Below are 19,325 nucleotides of genomic sequence, written 5' to 3' on the forward strand. Positions count from 1 at the left end.
AGTTGCTTTCTCAGTGTTACTTTCATGATCGCGTTTAACGTTATAGCACATAATTCAACTAACGTCATTGCGTCACCGCACTATCCGCATTTCCTCTGCAGTTTCATGTAATTTCATTTTTAATTTGTCGACTTCATTGGATGCATCTATGAACTGCTGGAAGAGTGTAGTTTTAACGGAAGTTCATGCCGCATGCTGAATGGAAGAAAAAAGCCTCCGCATTTCACGATGCCGGTGTCTGCACTGACTAGATAGGTGAATAGAGTGTAAAATAGCCACGCCGTGCTGCAAAACGCTGCCAGAAGCCCTTCGTGATGGTAATAACTCGATTAAGGTGTTTAAATGTCTGTGCTGCACTTCAATAATACGTCTAGAATCAGCACACTCCACACGGCTTAAATCCATTCCTCTTTACTTCGATTATGACCTTAATCTGATTGAATTAATAATAAATAGCTGTTGTTTACATGGTCAACTCTCAACCAGAGTATTGTCTTAATCGCATTAATTATCGTGTCCATGTGAACGTAGTCACTGTCTTTCTCCTGATAATCAGCACGGGCCCAAACTGAAACTTTATAGGGTAACACTGAATAAATGTATAATCCAATAAACCCACATTTTGCATTGAGCTGTAATGCTTCACAAAACTGCTTACTCCTCCTTAAAGCCTCAGGTTTTCAAAATAAGAGTCCTGCACAGTGTGTAAAATGCATGCTTAGATGAACATGAGGGGGAAATGACATTGCTATAATCTCACTAGGCAACTGTGTCCAATCAAATGCAGCCTGAGTGAAAAACAGTCAAATAGGGATCACAAGCGCCCACAGCAGGTTCTGTTGATCCAAGTCTTGCTAGCTTGAAACAGATGTTAATATGAGCAGATATTAATATGCGTCTCTATGGAGATCCCAGTGTAGCCGCCATTATGGCTCATTGTTTTTCTTGTTTGTCACGGGTCACGTGACTGATCAATGGTGCAGGATTTGAAGAACAGAACGGCATCCGTTTGCAGAGATGCATTTAAGGGGTTCAATAGAATGTAATGTCTAGATAGCAGTCAGATCAGATTTAACACATGCAGTGGCCCGCTCTGAACAGCAGCCGAGACTGCAGCTTGTTTTGCAGGAGCTCATGGGCAGGTTTTGCCGCCAAACAGCCGTGAAGACTCCCTCATTCCTCAGTAATGAGCGTTTAATGCAATATACTATTCTGAAATGAGCCGCGGCGCTGACTGACCTTTCACATCAGCTGAAGATTAATCTGATTACTGTGGGATTCATTTATCAGCGAGCTGCTTTCGTCAGAGAAATCTCACAGAGATCACATGACCAAACTAAACTGAGCTCCTCTAGCCGCATTGATCCGCTATTGATTCCTCTGCTCCAGGATCAGTCAGAGCTGGAGTGAAACTGTGTTTGAGCTGACTGTGTTTCACAGAGAGTGTGTGTGTGTGTGTGTGTGTGTGTGTGTGTGTGTGTGTGTGTGTGTGTGTGTGTGTGTGTGTGTGTGTGTGTGTGTGTGTGTGTGTGTGCACCTCGTGTGTCCAGGCTGGCCGCTCTCTGCATGGTCTCCTGTCTCCACTTCTTGACGCTGAACAGCGGAGCGGCTCCCTCCAGGCTGGCATGGCGGCGCAGTTTCGACAGGAAGTGGAACATGCCGCCCTGAGCAGCTGGACAGGAAGTGGAATCTCTGTCCGTCAGCAGACTGTGGCTCATCACCTCAATCTGGAGGTCACACAGAGGTCACAGCCTCAGCACAACACTACAGAGTTAGAAAAGTGTGTGTGTGTGTGTGTGTGTGTGTGTGTGTGTGTGTGTGTGTGTGTGTGTGTGTGTGTGTGTGTGTGTGTGTGTGTGTGTGTGTGTGTGTTTCCTCACAGTTTGTGATCGTGTGTGTTTCAGGCTGGAGTTCAGAGAGTCTCCAGGAAGAGCAGAGCTGGAGATCTGAACACTCCACTGTCCTGCAGCGTCCGGCACAGCAGCGTCAGATGCCTGCACACACACACACACACACACACACACACACACACACACACACACACACACACATATTATACACACGTATATATTTGAAAAGAAGTGAACGAGATGTGCTGTAACTGCAGACTGTCCGCTTTAATTTGAGGCTGTTTACATCCACATCAGGTGAGCGCTGATGAATATGAATGCTGAGCGAATTTGTGCCTCCCACTTGTTAAGGGTCCAAAAGTAATTAGTCAGAATAATAATCAAATCAAACGTTCTCTTTTGAATACTTGGTTTAAATCCTCGGCAGTGGATTACAGCCTGAAGTCTGGAGCGCAGAGACATCAGCAGACGCTGGGTTCAGTCCTGCTGGTGCTGTCTTCAGCTCCTGCTTGCTCTTGGGGCATTTCCCCTTTAGTTTTGTCTGAAATGCATGCTCAATCAGGTTCAGGTCAGGTGATTGGCTTGGCCAGTGCATAACATTCCACTTCTCCTTCAGAAACTTCTCGTTTGCTTTTGCAGTATGCATCGGGTCATTCTCCATCAGCTCTGAAGCATTCGTTCTGGAGCATTTGAATATGTTTATATATGAAAACATCTGAATATGAGCGGAGAATATTGCCTGAGACACTTCAGAACTCATCCTGCTGCTGCTTTTTAGCATCACATCATCAATAAACACAAGAGAAGCAGTACTTATTGACAGGCATACATGCCCACACCATGACACGACCACCACCATGCTGCACTGCTGAGGATCAGGAGCAGCTCCTCTCCATACTCTCCTCTTCCCATCACTCTGGAACACGTTGATCTTGATCTCCTCTGTCTAGAGGATGTTGTTCCAGCACTGTGAAGGCTTTAACAGAACTCTAATCTGGCCTTCCTGTGTTTGAGGATCACCAATGGTTTACATCTTGTGGTGAACGCTCTGTGTTTGTAACGGAGGCCAGCTAGTGTGTGCTGTGCAGGTAAACTCACTTCTCTGACCTCTAAGGGTGCTCTAGCGACAGCCGCTAGAGGTCATGGTCTTTAGCCTCCTTGTTAGAGCAACTGACTCCCATGCGGAAGGTCGCCAGTTCGATACCAGCTCAGAGCGGGTTGTTTAGGACCGGCCGGGTTACATTGGTGCCGTGACCCGGATGGGAGTGAGGTTTAGGGGGGTGGGTGTAACGGAGGCCAACTAGTGTGTGCTGTGCAGGTAAACCTCACTCCTCTGACCTCTAAGCTGCTCTAGCGACAGACACTAGAGGTCATGGTCTTTAGCCTCCTTGTTAGAGCAACTGACTCCCATGCGGAAGGTTGCCGGTTCGATACCAGCTCGGAGCGGGTTGGGTTGTGTAGGACCAGCTGGGTTACATGTTAACTCTGGTGTTGTCTTCTCTTGAGTGTTGACTCTGGCACACACACACACACACACACACACAGACCTGCCTCCTGGGGTCTGTTCTTCTTACCTCGCTTAAATGATCTGGCAGATCCTGGATCTTTTAATCTTGATAACTGATCTCGCGCTTATTTGGTTCTTCAAACAAGTTCGCGAATCAGATTAAAATGTCTGGATGAACTGATCTGAGATCGCTGCGTGTGTTGTTAAGGACAGATCTATCGATCCTCGAAATCATGATCAGCAATGCAACGATTGGCTGACGGCACAGCAGCGTAATGACATCATCTGATTAATATTCAATTATCCATGTGAGCAAAATTACATCAAATTAGCAGTAAACGGCTTGTAAAATATGACACGCAGTAACTTCACATTTGTTGTGAGCTGCAGGCTTTACACTTTCATTTGTCAAGACAAGAGTATTCATCATGTATTTCAATGCAAATCAATGTATTTAGTTCTACATTTATAAAAGATTTTCTTTGTTATAGTACAGTTTTTTAATCGGTGTAAAGAATAACTGGTTGTTTCCAAAAGCATTTTGATATTGATAAAGGCGTCTGCAACTTTTGTGAAGCATCAAATCACTGGCATATTAACTGTCAAAACATGTTTATGACTGCATAAATATATTATTGCTTTTAAAAAAAAGTCACATATTGTGCATTTCTATTATACACAATTTGTACTAAAGCGATCTAAAAAGTTCATATCAATAAGTTTTGTCTTTGCACCAGCAGATGGCAGTCTTTGTACTTTCATTTCGAGGGTGCAGATTGCATACGTTTTATTAATATGTAAAACTTTATTTATTTTATTAATGACTATAACTTTATATATATAGTTAAAAACTACTATTTTCCCAATTGTATATAACTTTTACTGTAAGAAAATATCAAAACTCGGTACATACTTTCTGTATTATCTTTGCTTGAACTGAGCCGATCTAATCCTGTTTATATGAATTGAACCTGCTCCCGATCAGGTTTGACCTAGCAGATCTGTTGCCATGACAACAACTCTCGGATCAGCTTTGAAGAACGAAACGATCCTGGATCGTGTCAAATCGTCAATATCCAAATCCAGCTAACTGAGTAATCCACGTACGAAGAACAGACCCCTGGAGAGTGTTCTTGATCTGGCCAACTGTTGTGAAGCGTGTTTTCCTCACCAGGGAGAGAGTTCTTCAGTCATCCAGCACAGTTGTTCCGGGTCTTTTAGTGTCGCTGAAATCACTGATGCGCTCTTTCTGTTTAAGAATGTTCAACACAGTTGTTTTGGCCACTCCTGATGTTCCTGCTCTCTCTCTCTCTCTCTCTCTCTCTAATGGGTTGGTTCTGTTGCTTCAGTCTAATGATGGTGACAGCTCTTTGGATCTCCTTTTGAGAGTTGACGGTAACAGATTCCCAATGCTAACAGCACGCTTGAGATGAGCTCCTGAGCTGTTATCTGCTCACTGTAATTGGGATAATGAAGGAATAACACACACCTGGCCATGAAACAGCTGAGAAGACAATCGTCCAAGTACTTTTGGTCCCTTAACAAGTGTGAGGCACATATGCAGACTGCTGTAACTCCTCCAGTGTTCACCTGATGTGGATGTAAACACCCTCAGGTTAAAGCTGACCGTCTTGCTTTCTTCACATCTTGCTTTCATTCAGTTCATTTCAAATCCGTTGAGTTGGTGTATAGAGACAAACATGTTAGAACTGTGTCAATGTCCTAATATAAATGGACCTGTCTGTACATACATATCAACACACACACACACACACACACACACACATACACATTTGCATTAAACCCACAGCTAGAGTAAATGATCTGCTGCTGAAGTGGACTGCTCCTGTACTTCTGAACAACTCTAGAATCAGCAGCCGTTCTTGATTTATCAAATAGAGTTAACAGCTGATTCCAATCAGTGATTATATTCAGACCTGGAATATGGCGAGTGGTGTGTGTGTGGAGGGCTGTGGTGCGCTGCTCTCTGCAGATTCACACTCCATGATGGTCAGGATCTTCAGCATCTGCAGGTGCGTCAGACGGGCCTTCTTCAGATGGTGGAAGTCTCCTTCTGTCAGCGTGTACCTGACAGGTGCAGATAGACATAGATGAGTCACCTGTATGAGCCAGTCTGACCTTTGACCTTAAGATAAGGGAGTCTGACCTTTGAATTTCATATCAGCCTGTCTGAACTTTGACCTTCATATGAGCCTGTCTGACCTTTAACCTTTGTATGAGTGAGTTTGACTTTCGTATCAGCCTGTCTGAACTTATGACCTCCATATGAGCATGCTTGACCTCTGTAAGAGCAAGTTTGAATTTTGTATAAGACTTCTTAAACTTTGTACATGCAAGTATGAACTTTTGACCTTTATGTGAATCTGACCTTTGACCTTATTAAAAGGAAGCATGCTTTTTGATGTTATCATGAGCTTGTCTGACTTTGAAACCTTCATATAGGTGTGTCTGACCTTCGACCTTTCTCTGAGTCTTTGGTGCTCTGCTCATACATGGCAGCCTCATTGAAGGAGACCCGTCGGCCGGTACAGGATGCAGACAGGAACTGCTCAGCATCCACGTTTCCATGACAACTGGAGGTAGACAGAGACTCTCCGCTCTCCAGTCTGATGGCCACATCTAAGGATGAAGGATAATATAAATGCTGTCTAATTCTGCTACCGTCAACTCTGCTACTGTCAACTCTGCTACTGTCAACTCTGTTATCGTCAACTCTGTTATCGTCAGCTTTGTTATTGTTAACTCCGTTATCGTCAACTCCGTTATTGTCAGCTTTGTTATCGTCAACTCTGTTATCGTCAACTCTGTTATCGTCAACTCCGTTATCGTCAACTCTGTTATCATCAGCTTTGTTATCGTTAACTCCGTTATCGTCAACTCCGTTATCGTCAACTCCGTTATCGTCAACTCTGTTATCATCAGCTTTGTTATCGTCAATTCTGTTATCGTCAACTCTGTTATTGTCAACTCTGTTATCGTCAACTCTGTTATTGTCAGCTTTGTTATCGTCAACTCTGTTATCGTCAACTCTGTTATCGTCAGCTTTGTTATCGTTAACTCCGTTATCATCAACTCTGTTATCGTCAGCTTTGTTATCGTCAACTCTGTTATCGTCAACTCTGTTATCGTCAGCTTTGTTATTGTCAGCTTTGTTATCGTCAACTCTGTTATCGTCAACTCTGTTATCGTCAACTCTGTTATCGTCAGCTTTGTTATCGTCAACTCTGTTATCGTCAACTCTGTTATCGTCAGCTTTGTTATCGTCAACTCTGTTATGGTCAACTCTGTTATTGTCAACTCTGTTATCGTCAACTCTGTTATTGTCAGCTTTGTTATCGTCAACTCTGTTATCGTCAACTCTGTTATCGTCAGCTTTGTTATCGTTAACTCCGTTATCGTCAACTCCGTTATCGTCAACTCCGTTATCGTCAACTCCGTTATCGTCAACTCCGTTATCGTCAACTCTATTATCATCAGCTTTGTTATCGTCAATTCTGTTATCGTCAACTCTGTTATCGTCAACTCTGTTATCGTCAACTCTGTTATTGTCAACTCTGTTATCGTCAGCTTTGTTATCGTTAACTCCGTTATCGTCAACTCTGTTATCGTCAGCTTTGTTATCGTCAACTCTGTTACCGCCAACTCTGTTATCGTCAACTCTGTTATGGTCAACTCTGTTATTGTCAACTCTGTTATCGTCAACTCTGTTATTGTCAGCTTTGTTATCGTCAACTCTGTTATCGTCAACTCTGTTATCGTCAGCTTTGTTATCGTTAACTCCGTTATCGTCAACTCCGTTATCGTCAACTCCGTTATCGTCAACTCTATTATCATCAGCTTTGTTATCGTCAATTCTGTTATCGTCAACTCTGTTATCGTCAACTCTGTTATCGTCAACTCTGTTATTGTCAACTCTGTTATCGTCAGCTTTGTTATCGTTAACTCCGTTATCGTCAACTCTGTTATCGTCAGCTTTGTTATCGTCAACTCTGTTACCGCCAACTCTGTTATCGTCAGCTTTGTTATCCTCAACTCTGTTATCGTCAACTCTTTTATCGTTACCTCTGTTATCGTCAACTCTGTTACCGTCAACTCTGTAATCGTCAACTCTGTTATCGTCAGCTTTGTTATCGTCAACTCTGTTATGGTCAACTCTGTTATCGTCAACTCTGTTATGGTCAGCTTTGTTACCGTCAACTCTGTTATCGTCAACTCTGTTATCGTCAGCTTTGTTACCGTCAACTCTGTTATCGTCAACTCTGTTATCGTCAGCTTTGTTATCGTCAACTCTGTTATCGTCAACTCTTTTATCGTCAACTCTTTTATCGTTACCTCTGTTATGGTCAACTCTGTTACCGTCAACTCTGTTATGGTCAACTCTGTTATCGTCAGCTTTGTTATCGTCAACTCTGTTATGGTCAACTCTGTTATCGTTAACTCTGTTATGGTCAACTCTGTTATCGTCAACTCGGTTATTGTCAACCCTGTTATCGTCAACTCTGTTATAGTCAACTCTGTTATTGTCAGCTTTGTTATCGTCAACTCTGTTATCGTCAACTCCGTTATTGTCAACCCTGTTATCGTCAACTCTGTTATCGTCAACTCTGTTATCGTCAGCTTTGTTATCGTTAACTCCGTTATCGTCAACTCCGTTATCGTCAACTCTGTTATCGTCAGCTTTGTTATCGTCAACCCTGTTATCGTCAACCCTGTTATCGTCAACCCTGTTATCGTCAACTCTGTTATTGTCAACTCTGTTATCGTCAACTCTGTTATTGTCAACTCTGTTATCGTCAACTCTGTTATTGTCAGCTTTGTTATCGTCAACTCTGTTATTGTCAGCTTTGTTATCGTCAACTCTGTTATCGTCAACTCTGTTATCGTCAGCTTTGTTATCGTTAACTCCGTTATCGTCAACTCTGTTATCGTCAGCTTTGTTATCGTCAACTCTGTTACCGTCAACTCCGTTATCGTCAACTCTGTTATCGTCAGCTTTGTTATCGTCAACTCTGTTACCGTCAACTCTGTTATCGTCAACTCTGTTATCGTCAGCTTTGTTATCGTTATCGTCAACTCTTTTATCGTTACCTCTGTTATCGTCAACTCTGTTACCGTCAACTCTGTTATCGTCAACTCTGTTATCGTCAACTCTGTTATCGTCAGCTTTGTTATCGTCAACTCTGTTATGGTCAACTCTGTTATCGTCAACTCTGTTATCGTCAACTCTGTTATGGTCAACTCTGTTATCGTCAACTCTGTTATCGTCAACTCTGTTATGGTCAACTCTGTTATCGTCAGCTTTGTTATCGTCAACTCTGTTATGGTCAACTCTGTTTTCTTCAACTCTGTTATCGTCAACTCTTTTATCGTTACCTCTGTTATCGTCAACTCTGTTACCGTCAACTCTGTAATCGTCAACTCTGTTATCGTCAGCTTTGTTATCGTCAACTCTGTTATGGTCAACTCTGTTATCGTCAACTCTGTTATGGTCAGCTTTGTTACCGTCAACTCTGTTATCGTCAACTCTGTTATCGTCAGCTTTGTTACCGTCAACTCTGTTATCGTCAACTCTGTTATCGTCAGCTTTGTTATCGTCAACTCTGTTATCGTCAACTCTTTTATCGTCAACTCTTTTATCGTTACCTCTGTTATGGTCAACTCTGTTACCGTCAACTCTGTTATGGTCAACTCTGTTATCGTCAGCTTTGTTATCGTCAACTCTGTTATGGTCAACTCTGTTATCGTTAACTCTGTTATGGTCAACTCTGTTATCGTCAACTCGGTTATTGTCAACCCTGTTATCGTCAACTCTGTTATAGTCAACTCTGTTATTGTCAACCCTGTTATCGTCAACTCTGTTATCGTCAACTCTGTTATCGTCAGCTTTGTTATCGTTAACTCCGTTATCGTCAACTCCGTTATCGTCAACTCTGTTATCGTCAGCTTTGTTATCGTCAACCCTGTTATCGTCAACCCTGTTATCGTCAACCCTGTTATCGTCAACTCTGTTATTGTCAACTCTGTTATCGTCAACTCTGTTATTGTCAACTCTGTTATCGTCAACTCTGTTATTGTCAGCTTTGTTATCGTCAACTCTGTTATTGTCAGCTTTGTTATCGTCAACTCTGTTATCGTCAACTCTGTTATCGTCAGCTTTGTTATCGTTAACTCCGTTATCGTCAACTCTGTTATCGTCAGCTTTGTTATCGTCAACTCTGTTACCGTCAACTCCGTTATCGTCAACTCTGTTATCGTCAGCTTTGTTATCGTCAACTCTGTTACCGTCAACTCTGTTATCGTCAACTCTGTTATCGTCAGCTTTGTTATCGTTATCGTCAACTCTTTTATCGTTACCTCTGTTATCGTCAACTCTGTTACCGTCAACTCTGTTATCGTCAACTCTGTTATCGTCAACTCTGTTATCGTCAGCTTTGTTATCGTCAACTCTGTTATGGTCAACTCTGTTATCGTCAACTCTGTTATCGTCAACTCTGTTATGGTCAACTCTGTTATCGTCAACTCTGTTATCGTCAACTCTGTTATGGTCAACTCTGTTATCGTCAGCTTTGTTATCGTCAACTCTGTTATCGTCAGCTTTGTTATCGTCAACTCTGTTACCGTCAACTCTGTTATCGTCAACTCTGTTATCGTCAGCTTTGTTATCGTTATCGTCAACTCTTTTATCGTTACCTCTGTTATCGTCAACTCTGTTACCGTCAACTCTGTTATCGTCAACTCTGTTATCGTCAACTCTGTTATCGTCAGCTTTGTTATCGTCAACTCTGTTATGGTCAACTCTGTTATCGTCAACTCTGTTATCGTCAACTCTGTTATGGTCAACTCTGTTATCGTCAACTCTGTTATCGTCAACTCTGTTATGGTCAACTCTGTTATCGTCAGCTTTGTTATCGTCAACTCTGTTATGGTCAACTCTGTTTTCTTCAACTCTGTTAATGTCAACTCTGCTACTGTCAACTCTGTTTCCATCAGCTGTTATCATCTGCTCTTACCGTCAATTCTCTTTGCGTCAAATCTGTTACTGTTGCCTATGTTACCATCGCCTATGTTACCATCAACTGTTACCGTCAGCTCTGTTCTCGTCAACTCTCTTAACGTCGAATCTGTTACCATCAGCTGTTACCACCAACTCTGTTACCTTCAGCGCTGTTCCCATCAACTCTGTTATCGTCTACTCTCTTAACGTCGTATCTGTTACCGTAGACTCTGTTACCATATCTTATGTTACCATCGACTCTGTTACCATCAGCTCTTTTACCGTCACCTATGTTACCGTCAACTCTGTAACCGTAAACTCTATTACCGTCATCTAAATTATACATTTGTTGTATATCATTTCAGTTTGAGAAAAATTAATGCCTAAAATAAGAGGTAAATGATGCTATCCTTATTTACTTAATAGACGAAAGCAAATATTTAAACTTTTTAATCTCTATCACCTTGACAGTGTAACTGTGTTTGTGTTTTACAGTGTGTTTACCATGAACGGGCTGACTCTCCTCTATGTATGTCGTGTTGGTCTTCTCCAGGTCATCACTGGCTCTAAATATGAGAAGAACACAAACATCTTCATCTTCATCATCATCACCATCATCATCATCATCATCATCACCATCATTACCATCACCACCATCATCATCATCACCACCATCATCATCACCATCATCACCATCATCATCATCATCACCACCATCGTCATCATCACCATCATCATCATCACCATCATCATCATCATCATCACCACCATCATACATTTACATTTACATTTAGTCATTTAGCAGACGCTTTTATCCAAAGCGACTTACAAATGAGGACAAGGAAGCAATTTACACAACCAAGAGCAACAATGAATAAGTACTAAAGGCAAGTTTCAGGTCTGTAAAGTCTAAGAAGGGAAGTGTTAGTAGTTTTTTTTTTTTTTTTTTTTTTTTTTTTTTTTTTTTTTTTTTTTTTTTTTTTTTTTTGTACAATTAGTGTGATATTCAAAGAGGCAATTGCAGCTTAGGAAGTGAAGTGGAGACTAAATAGTTGAGTTTTTAGTCGTTTCTTGAAAATAGCGAGTGACTCTGCTGTTCTGATGCAGTTAGGGAGTTCATTCCACCAACTGGGCAGATTGAGCGTGAGCGTTCGCGAAAGTGATTTTTTCCCTCTTTGGGATGGAACCACGAGGCGACGTTCATTCACAGAACGCAAGTTTCTGGAGGGCACATAGATCTGCAGAAGTGAGTGCAGATAAGAAGGTGCTAGGCCAGAAGTCACTTTGTAGGCAAACATCAGAGTTTTGAATTTGATGCGAGCAGCAACTGGCAGCCAGTGCAAACGGACTAGCAGTGGAGTGACATGTGCTCGTTTAGGTTCATTGAAGACAACTCGTGCTGCTGCATTCTGGAGCAGTTGAAGAGGCTTGATAGAGTTAGCTGGAAGCCCAGCTAGTAGAGAGTTGCAGTAATCCAGTTTGGAGAGAACAAGAGCTTGAACAAGGAGTTGAGCTGCATGTTCAGATAAGAAGGGTCGGATCTTTCTGATGTTATAGAGTGCAAATCTGCACGATCGAGCAGTTCTAGAAATGTGGTCAGAGAAGTTTAGTTGGTCATCAATCGTTACTCCAAGGCTTTTCACCATTTTGGATGCAGTAATGGTTGCCCCATCCATCTGGATTGAAAAGTTATGGTGTAGAGTCGGGTTGGCAGAAACTACAAGCATTTCCGTTTTTGCGAGGTTCAGCTGAAGATGATGATCTTTCATCCAGTGTGAAATATCCAACAGGCAGGCTGAGATACGAGCTGGAACCGAGGGATCATCAGGATGAAAAGAGAGGTATAGCTGGGTGTCATCAGCATAGCAGTGGTAGGAGAATCCATGTCTCTGGATGACTGGTCCTAGAGATGATGTGTAGATGGAGAAGAGAAGTGGCCCAAGAACAGAGCCTTGAGGTACCCCAGTGTTTAGATGCTGTAGGTTGGACACCTCTCCCCTCCAAGACACCCTGAATGACCTGTCAGAGAGGTAAGATCTAAACCATTGTATAACAGTGCCCGCAACGCCCAGTGACTCAAGCGTAGATAGCAGGATCTGGTGGTTGACAGTGTCAAAAGCAGCTGACAAGTCCAGCAAAATGAGGACTGATGATTTAGAGTCTGCTTTAGCCAGTCTGAGATCCTCCACGACCGAGAGCAGGGCAGTCTCAGTTGAGTGGCCTTTCTTAAAGCCGGATTGCTTGTTGTCCATGAGATTGTTTTGAGTAAGAAAGTCCAGGACTTGATTGAACACTACTTTCTCCAGAATCTTGGCCATGAATGGAAGCAGGGATACTGGTCTGTAGTTTTCAAGTAGCGTATGGTCCAGGTTGGGTTTCTTTAGCAGTGGGGTTACCCTAGCCTGCTTAAATGTAGTGGGGAATAAACCAGAGTCAAGAGATGTGTTAATTATGTGAGTCAGTGTTGGTATGACTGCAGGAGAGATGGCTTGCAAGAGATGAGAGGGAATGGGATCGAGTGGACAGGTGGTTGCATGGCTAGATAGCACAAGTTTGGACACCTCAGACTCAGAGAGCTGAGAAAAAGAGGTGAGTGTGTGTGGTGTTGGTGTTGTATCTTGCGTGTTTGTTGTAGGTGCAGCAAATTGAGCACTGATTTTTGCAGTTTTGGTGCAGAAGAATGTAGCAAAGTCATCAGTAGTAAGTGTGGAGGATGCGGGTGGAGGAGGAGGATAGAGGAGGGAGGAAAATGTTTTAAAAAGTAGGCGAGGATTAGTGGCATTGTTGATTTTCAGACGGTAATACGTCTGCTTTGCAGAAGTAACCTCAGCTGAGAAAGAGGACAGAAGAGTTTGGTATGTTAAGAGATGTGCAGGATTTTTAGTTTTCCGCCAAATTCTCTCTGCAGCCCGAAGTTTTGAGCGATGCTCACGGAGAGCATCCGAGAGCCAGGGTGCAGGAGGACTGGCACGGGCTGGCCTGGATGCAAGAGGACATAATCGGTCTAGACATGATGCTAGTGTGGAGCAGAGTGTATTAGTGGCACTGTTCGAATCAAGTGCAGTGAGTTTGCGAGATGGAGGAAGAGAGTCTGAAACAATGGTGGATAGTCTATTGGGTGAGAGAGATCGTAGGTTTCTGCGAAAGGTGACCAGTGTTGGAGTGTGTGGCGGCTCAGGAGTAATGTGGATGTTGAGAGACAGAAGGAAATGATCAGATATTTGTAGTGGAGTTACTATTGTTTGATCAGTGAAGCAGTGTCGTGTGTAAATAAGGTCTAGCTGATTACCCGATTTGTGGGTAGCAGAAGTAGGTGCTCTTTTTAGGTCAAAAGAGGCAAGCAGAGTCTGAAAGTCTGCAGCTTGCGGTTTGTCAACGTAAATGTTGAAGTCACCTAGCACCAATAAGGGAGTGGCAAAATTAGAAAAAGATGAGAGAAGAACATCCAGTTCATCTAGGAAGTGACCTAATTTACCTGGTGGGCGGTAGATGACAACCACATTTATGTAGAAGGGGTGGATAATGGTGACTGCATGGAATTCAAAGGAGCTGATTGTTGGCAGGGACGGTATCAGAGTAAATTTCCATTCTTTGGAAATTAGTAGTCCAGTCCCACCCCCTCTCCCTGTCTGACGAGGAGTGTGGGAAAAAGAGAAATTAGCAGAAAGAGTAGCATGTGTAGCAGTGTCCTCCGGCCTCAACCAGGTCTCAGTTAGAGCCATGAGATTATAGTCAGAATATGTAGCTATGGAGGTAATAAAATCAGCCTTGTTAACAGCTGATTGACAATTCCAGAGGCCCACGGAGAGAGAGAGTTGTGAAATAGTAGATACATGTATTGAACGAAGGTTGTGAGGATTACGCCTGCAGCGTACCTCCCGTGTTTTGCGAGTGTTAGTAACAACAGGAATTAGAAAACACATAATAAAAGTGCACTGACAACAAAAAAAAAATAAGTGTAAAGTAAAACAATAAAGTAAAGTACTCAAGTGCTTTGTCGGTGTCTTTGCTCGGTGGAGTCGCGCAGGTAGAGTCGATGGTCTTTACCCTCGTCGGTCTTCACACGAGGCGGTCTTCACACGAGGCTGCCGCGACCGCTGCCGCGGTGAACTAGTTGTTTATATAACCCCTAAAGCACTAGCTGATTGAATTCAGCTGGACACGCCTCGAGAGTCAAAACAAGGGCCGAAACTGAGGCGGACGACGCGAACCGCGTCTGCGTTCGCTACACAAGCTCTTATAGTAACCAAGGAAACAGTGGCTAAACAACTTCTAGTATTATACACAACTGAAAGCAAGTTTAAATGTCCTACAACTTTACACAAACAGCTGGAAACAAGTCCTCAAAACCATACACAACAACTGAAACAAATCTTAAATGTACTTACAGGCTGCTGTTCTAGATGCTGCTAAAGTGCTTCTCCTGCCGACTAATGCTACCGTGCTCACTATATAGTGGTTACCTGGCGTTTGGACACGCCTCCCGAGTCAAAACAAGGGCCGAAACTGAGGCGGACGACGCGAACCGCGTCTGCGTTCGCTACACAAGCTCTTATAGTAACCAAGGAAACAGTGGCTAAACAACTTCTAGTATTATACACAACTGAAAGCAAGTTTAAATGTCCTACAACTTTACACAAACAGCTGGAAACAAGTCCTCAAAACCATACACAACAACTGAAACAAATCTTAAATGTACTTACAGGCTGCTGTCCATCATCTGTGCTGAAGCTTCTGATATCAAATGGTTAGTTTAATATCTTAAGTGATGCTGTACGTTTCTCTCCTAATGCATGAAAACACCATCATGTGTGTGTGTGTGTGTGTGTGTTTGTGTGTGTGTGTGTGTGAGAGAGAGAGAAAGAGAGGTGTGTGTGTAAGAGAGAATGTGTACGAGTATGTCTGTGCGTGCAAGCGTGTGTGTGTTTGTGTGCCCACCTGGAGTATCGTCGTCCCCCTCGACAGCAGCGGTGGCAGAAGATCAAGAGTAGTGAGAGAATGATCAGCGTCCCGCTGGCGAACACACACACCAACACCAGCAGCAGGACATAGTTCTCCTGTGATCCTGATGCCAGAGGAACGTCCTGACACACACACACACACACACACACACACATTATCAAAGTGAGCAAAACAAAGTGCTGTTGCTGCAGTGAGACGTCAGGCTGGACTCTTCTGACTCCAGAACACACAGCTTGCTTTCATTTTGAAATATTTTACAGTAGAAGACAACATTATTTGCCCTCCTGAGATTTTCTTTTGGGCGGCACTGTAGCTCAGTGGTTAACACAGCAAGAAGGTTGCTGGTTCGAGCCTCGGCTGGGTCAGTTGGTGTTTCTGTGTGGAGTTTGCATGTTCTCTCCGTGTTGGCGTGGGTTTCCTCCGGGTGCTCCAGTTTCCCCTACAGTCACTTTAATCTGAACACTAAGTGTCTTGATGAATGACTAGTCAAACATTATGTGCTGTCCTCATGGTGAAGAGAACAGACACCAGATTATAAATGTATTGGGGAAATCTCTCTGTGGAGAGCTGAAGATCAGCTGTACATCAGTCTATCCCTCATCAGGATAATGAAGACCTCTCCATAGGCAGATCTTCAGCTTCTGTCTGTCCGAGTGAGAAATGAGGACACACGGGCTAAAATTAGAGATGAGCGTGTGTGTGTGTGTGTGTTCAGTGTGAAGCTGAGAGACGTCAGCGCTCAAACACTGATGCTGATTTTCCGAGCGTGACGAGTGTTCACTAATTAGTGTGCAGGTGCTGTAACACACACACACAGAAGTGTCCTCTGAGGGGCATCCCTCATGACATGGAGAGAATCTTCATGACAACCACATCTCCATGAGGCCCCTTCACACCTGAGGAGTTTCCTCACCTCCAACACAGACACACACACACACACACTAGCGCACAATCATACAGGTACTCACAATTACATAGACTAACACACACACACACTCTAACGCACACAATCATACAGGCACTCTCAATTACATACACTAACACACACTCAATCTCACACACACAAACGTATTGGCACTCAATCACACAATAACACACACAAAAAAACATACAGACAATCAATCTCACACACACACACACATAAACATAGGCACTCAATTATACAAACACTAGCACACACACATTCACTTAGTAAAACACTCAAACACACTTGCGTACACTAACACACAATCATAATGCGGCTCACTCATTCACACTCACTCTTCCTCTCTCTCTCACACACACACACACACACACACACACATAAAATAAACACTATGGTGTAAATAATAAATGGATCGGTCTGGACATAAACGTGTGTGTGTGTGTGTGTGTGTGTGTGTGTGTGTGTGTGTGTGTGTGTGTGTGTGTGTGTGTGTGTGTGTGTGTATATACTCACAGAGATTCCCATAAGAGTAAATGCCAACGTGTGTGAGTATTTCTGATTTGATTCATGTCCATGTGGTGTGTGTTGAACACACGCTGCACGTCATTCTGTACTCAGCCAATAACACAAGCTGTCTGTGTTGTTCTCCACAGCGGACGCAGTACAGAGAAACACCGATATCAGAGAGACTCCCTCCGAGAGGAACATGCAGAGGAGAAACACACCAGGTGTGTGTGTGCGTGTGTGTGTGTGTGGTTTTCCATTTCCAGTGGTGTGTTTGTCAGTTACTTGTACAGTACTAATGATTGTGTCAGTTCTGGATGTCAGATGTAGCATCAGTGTAGTTGTGGGTGTGTCAGTTGTGGGTGTGTCAGTTGTTGGTGTGTCAGTTGTCAGTGTGTCAGCTGTTAGTGGTGGGTGTGTCGGTGGTGGGTGTGTCAGTTGTCAGTGTGTCAGCTGTTAGTGGTGGGTGTGTCAGTGGTGGGTGTGTCAGTTGTCAGTGGTCAGCTGTGGGTAGTTCAGTAGTGTCAGTAAGTTGTGGTGTGTTGTACTCACAGTGGTGAGGCGGGTCTGTATTGGAGACTCATCACTCATGGTCCAAATGTGTGTGTTTTACACCTGAAGAGCAGAGGAGAACATGACAGACAGACAGACAGACAGATAGACAGGTGTTTATTCATCCGTCTGAATGATCCAACATGATCAGATTCACTGCAGAACATCCATCTGTCCGACACACACATACACACTCACACACTCACACACTCACACACTCGCACACCCTCCATTCAGATGACCTGACACATTTGTATTTTTATTCAGTGAAGGTTTGTTGAGTATTACTATAGTTTACATTCAGATTTTACTTATTTCTTCAGCGTATGTTAACATAATTAATAAATGTTGCCCCGGCAAACAACTGAGCAGAGCCCTTCAGCTGCAACATGCACATCTCATACCTCAGTCTGAATATTCCTGAGTGTCTCCACACCATGTAGACCATAATAAAAGTCTTTCTTTTTTCATCTTTTACTTGAATCATCTCTAAATTAGTGATGCAGGTCGTGTAAAGGGAAGCAATCGAGATGCACTGGACTGTGACACACACTGGTAGGACTAATGAAACACACACACACACACACACACACACACACACACACGTCCAGTCAGCGAATGAGAAGCTATAAACACAGTTAAACAGCCGCTTCATCCGGCATTCATTAACTCTGTGAGCGACACACACAAGCATTTAAACAGCTTCCTGTGCCTCGCGCACTGAGTATTCATGAGGACACACACACACACACACTCCTGAGCAGGCCAAGAGATGCCCATTGATGTCATCTCAGGCATTACAGGATTGATGGAGGATGCTGTGGTGTTCAGTGCTGAGCTGCAGAAAAGTAGGACACAGAATCTAAAATACAGCGCGCGTGCACACACACACACACACACACACACACACACACACACACACACACTCATTAACACGTCACATCTGCACACTGCAGGCTGTGTGAGTGCATTGCACTGGCCAGATCGTGCACAGTGCTGATCATAGATGAGTCTCTTACAGGAATACATGTATTGGAATATGCTGGAAAATATATATTAAACATTTTAACAAAGAGGAAAAATCTAGAAAAACATCACACAAATCCAACATTTGCAATAAGACGCTTTAATTTAAACGTGTTCTCTGAGAGATGTTCACTGACCACACTCGTGCTGCTGTTTAATAAAGCCTGTGTAGTTTATATATTGTTCATATTCACTAAGAAATGGAGAGAATTATTCATTTTTAAAAGTGTGTGTGCTCATTTATGCATATTTGCTGACCATTAATGACTTTATTTATTTTAATAACTGTCAGGAGCAGAATATGTGATGACTGAATTTGATTGTATTGTATATGAGCTATATGAATATAATGCCCTCACGCACACATGCATGTATCTGTGACTGCAGAGAGTTAGTGATGTTGTGGCTCATCATGTCTTTGATTATGTTTCTCATTATTATCATATGTAGGCTCCTCTATGATGTACAGGCAGTGTGTAATGCAGATAGTGTGGCTGTGCCGCGTCATGAGGCTGCTGTAGTTTCTTATGTAAGTGACTGATGGCTTCTTCTGCGCTCTTTTGTTATTCTCTGGTTAGTCTCGCGCGCCGCTAGTAACGCTAGTAAACCGCGCGCTGACGTCATTAGTTCTGTTTGATCGCCGCTGTTTAAATGTTGACGCAACGCGGTGAAACGAAACGCGTCCACATTCCGCGACGCGACACGCGGTGTGTTCTGTTCCACTCGCGGCGGGTACATTAGAGACGCGTCAGAAAACGCATTGGTTTATTAACGGGTGAGCGTGACGCGCGCTGAAACGCATCGCCAGTAAACGCGCGGGACGCTACAGATGTGTGGCTAGCGCCAGGGATCACTCACCTATCAGTAATTCATGCCGTCCGAGCGCGGGACGCGTTATAAGCGCTCACCAATGGCGCGACGCTCCGTTCATTTCATCCTAATGGCAGCCGAGTTTATGAATGAAGAGGAGATGAAGCCACGCCC

General features: G+C 43.3%; 1 protein-coding gene across 3 annotated transcripts in view; it reads right to left on the minus strand.

The window, feature by feature from the left end:
• The window catches only part of cbarpa (CACN subunit beta associated regulatory protein a), a 31,024-nt gene extending 11,722 nt beyond the window's left edge, over nt 1–19,302 (minus strand). For 2 of the 3 annotated variants that reach the window (XR_012395444.1, XM_073932279.1), the window contains exons 1-7: nt 19,200–19,302; nt 17,316–17,378; nt 15,311–15,456; nt 10,877–10,938; nt 5,295–5,445; nt 1,881–1,994; nt 1,538–1,727 (exon numbers count right to left, since the gene is read on the minus strand). Coding sequence is in view for 2 of the 3 variants with exons in the window: in XM_073932279.1 (XP_073788380.1) it covers nt 1,538–1,727; nt 1,881–1,994; nt 5,295–5,384 (394 nt within the window). In the remaining variant the exon portion in view is untranslated. Of the gene's footprint in view, nt 1–1,537; nt 1,728–1,880; nt 1,995–5,294; nt 5,446–5,831; nt 5,998–10,876; nt 10,939–15,310; nt 15,457–17,315; nt 17,379–19,199 lie in introns of all 3 variants that reach the window. The other variant, XM_073932271.1, reaches the window with a different exon arrangement.
• Nucleotides 19,303–19,325: the final 23 nt, after the last annotated feature.

The sequence above is a fragment of the Danio rerio genome, chromosome 2 (assembly GCF_049306965.1).
Source record: "Danio rerio strain Tuebingen ecotype United States chromosome 2, GRCz12tu, whole genome shotgun sequence".
In the NCBI taxonomy this organism is placed as follows: Eukaryota; Metazoa; Chordata; class Actinopteri; order Cypriniformes; family Danionidae; genus Danio; species Danio rerio.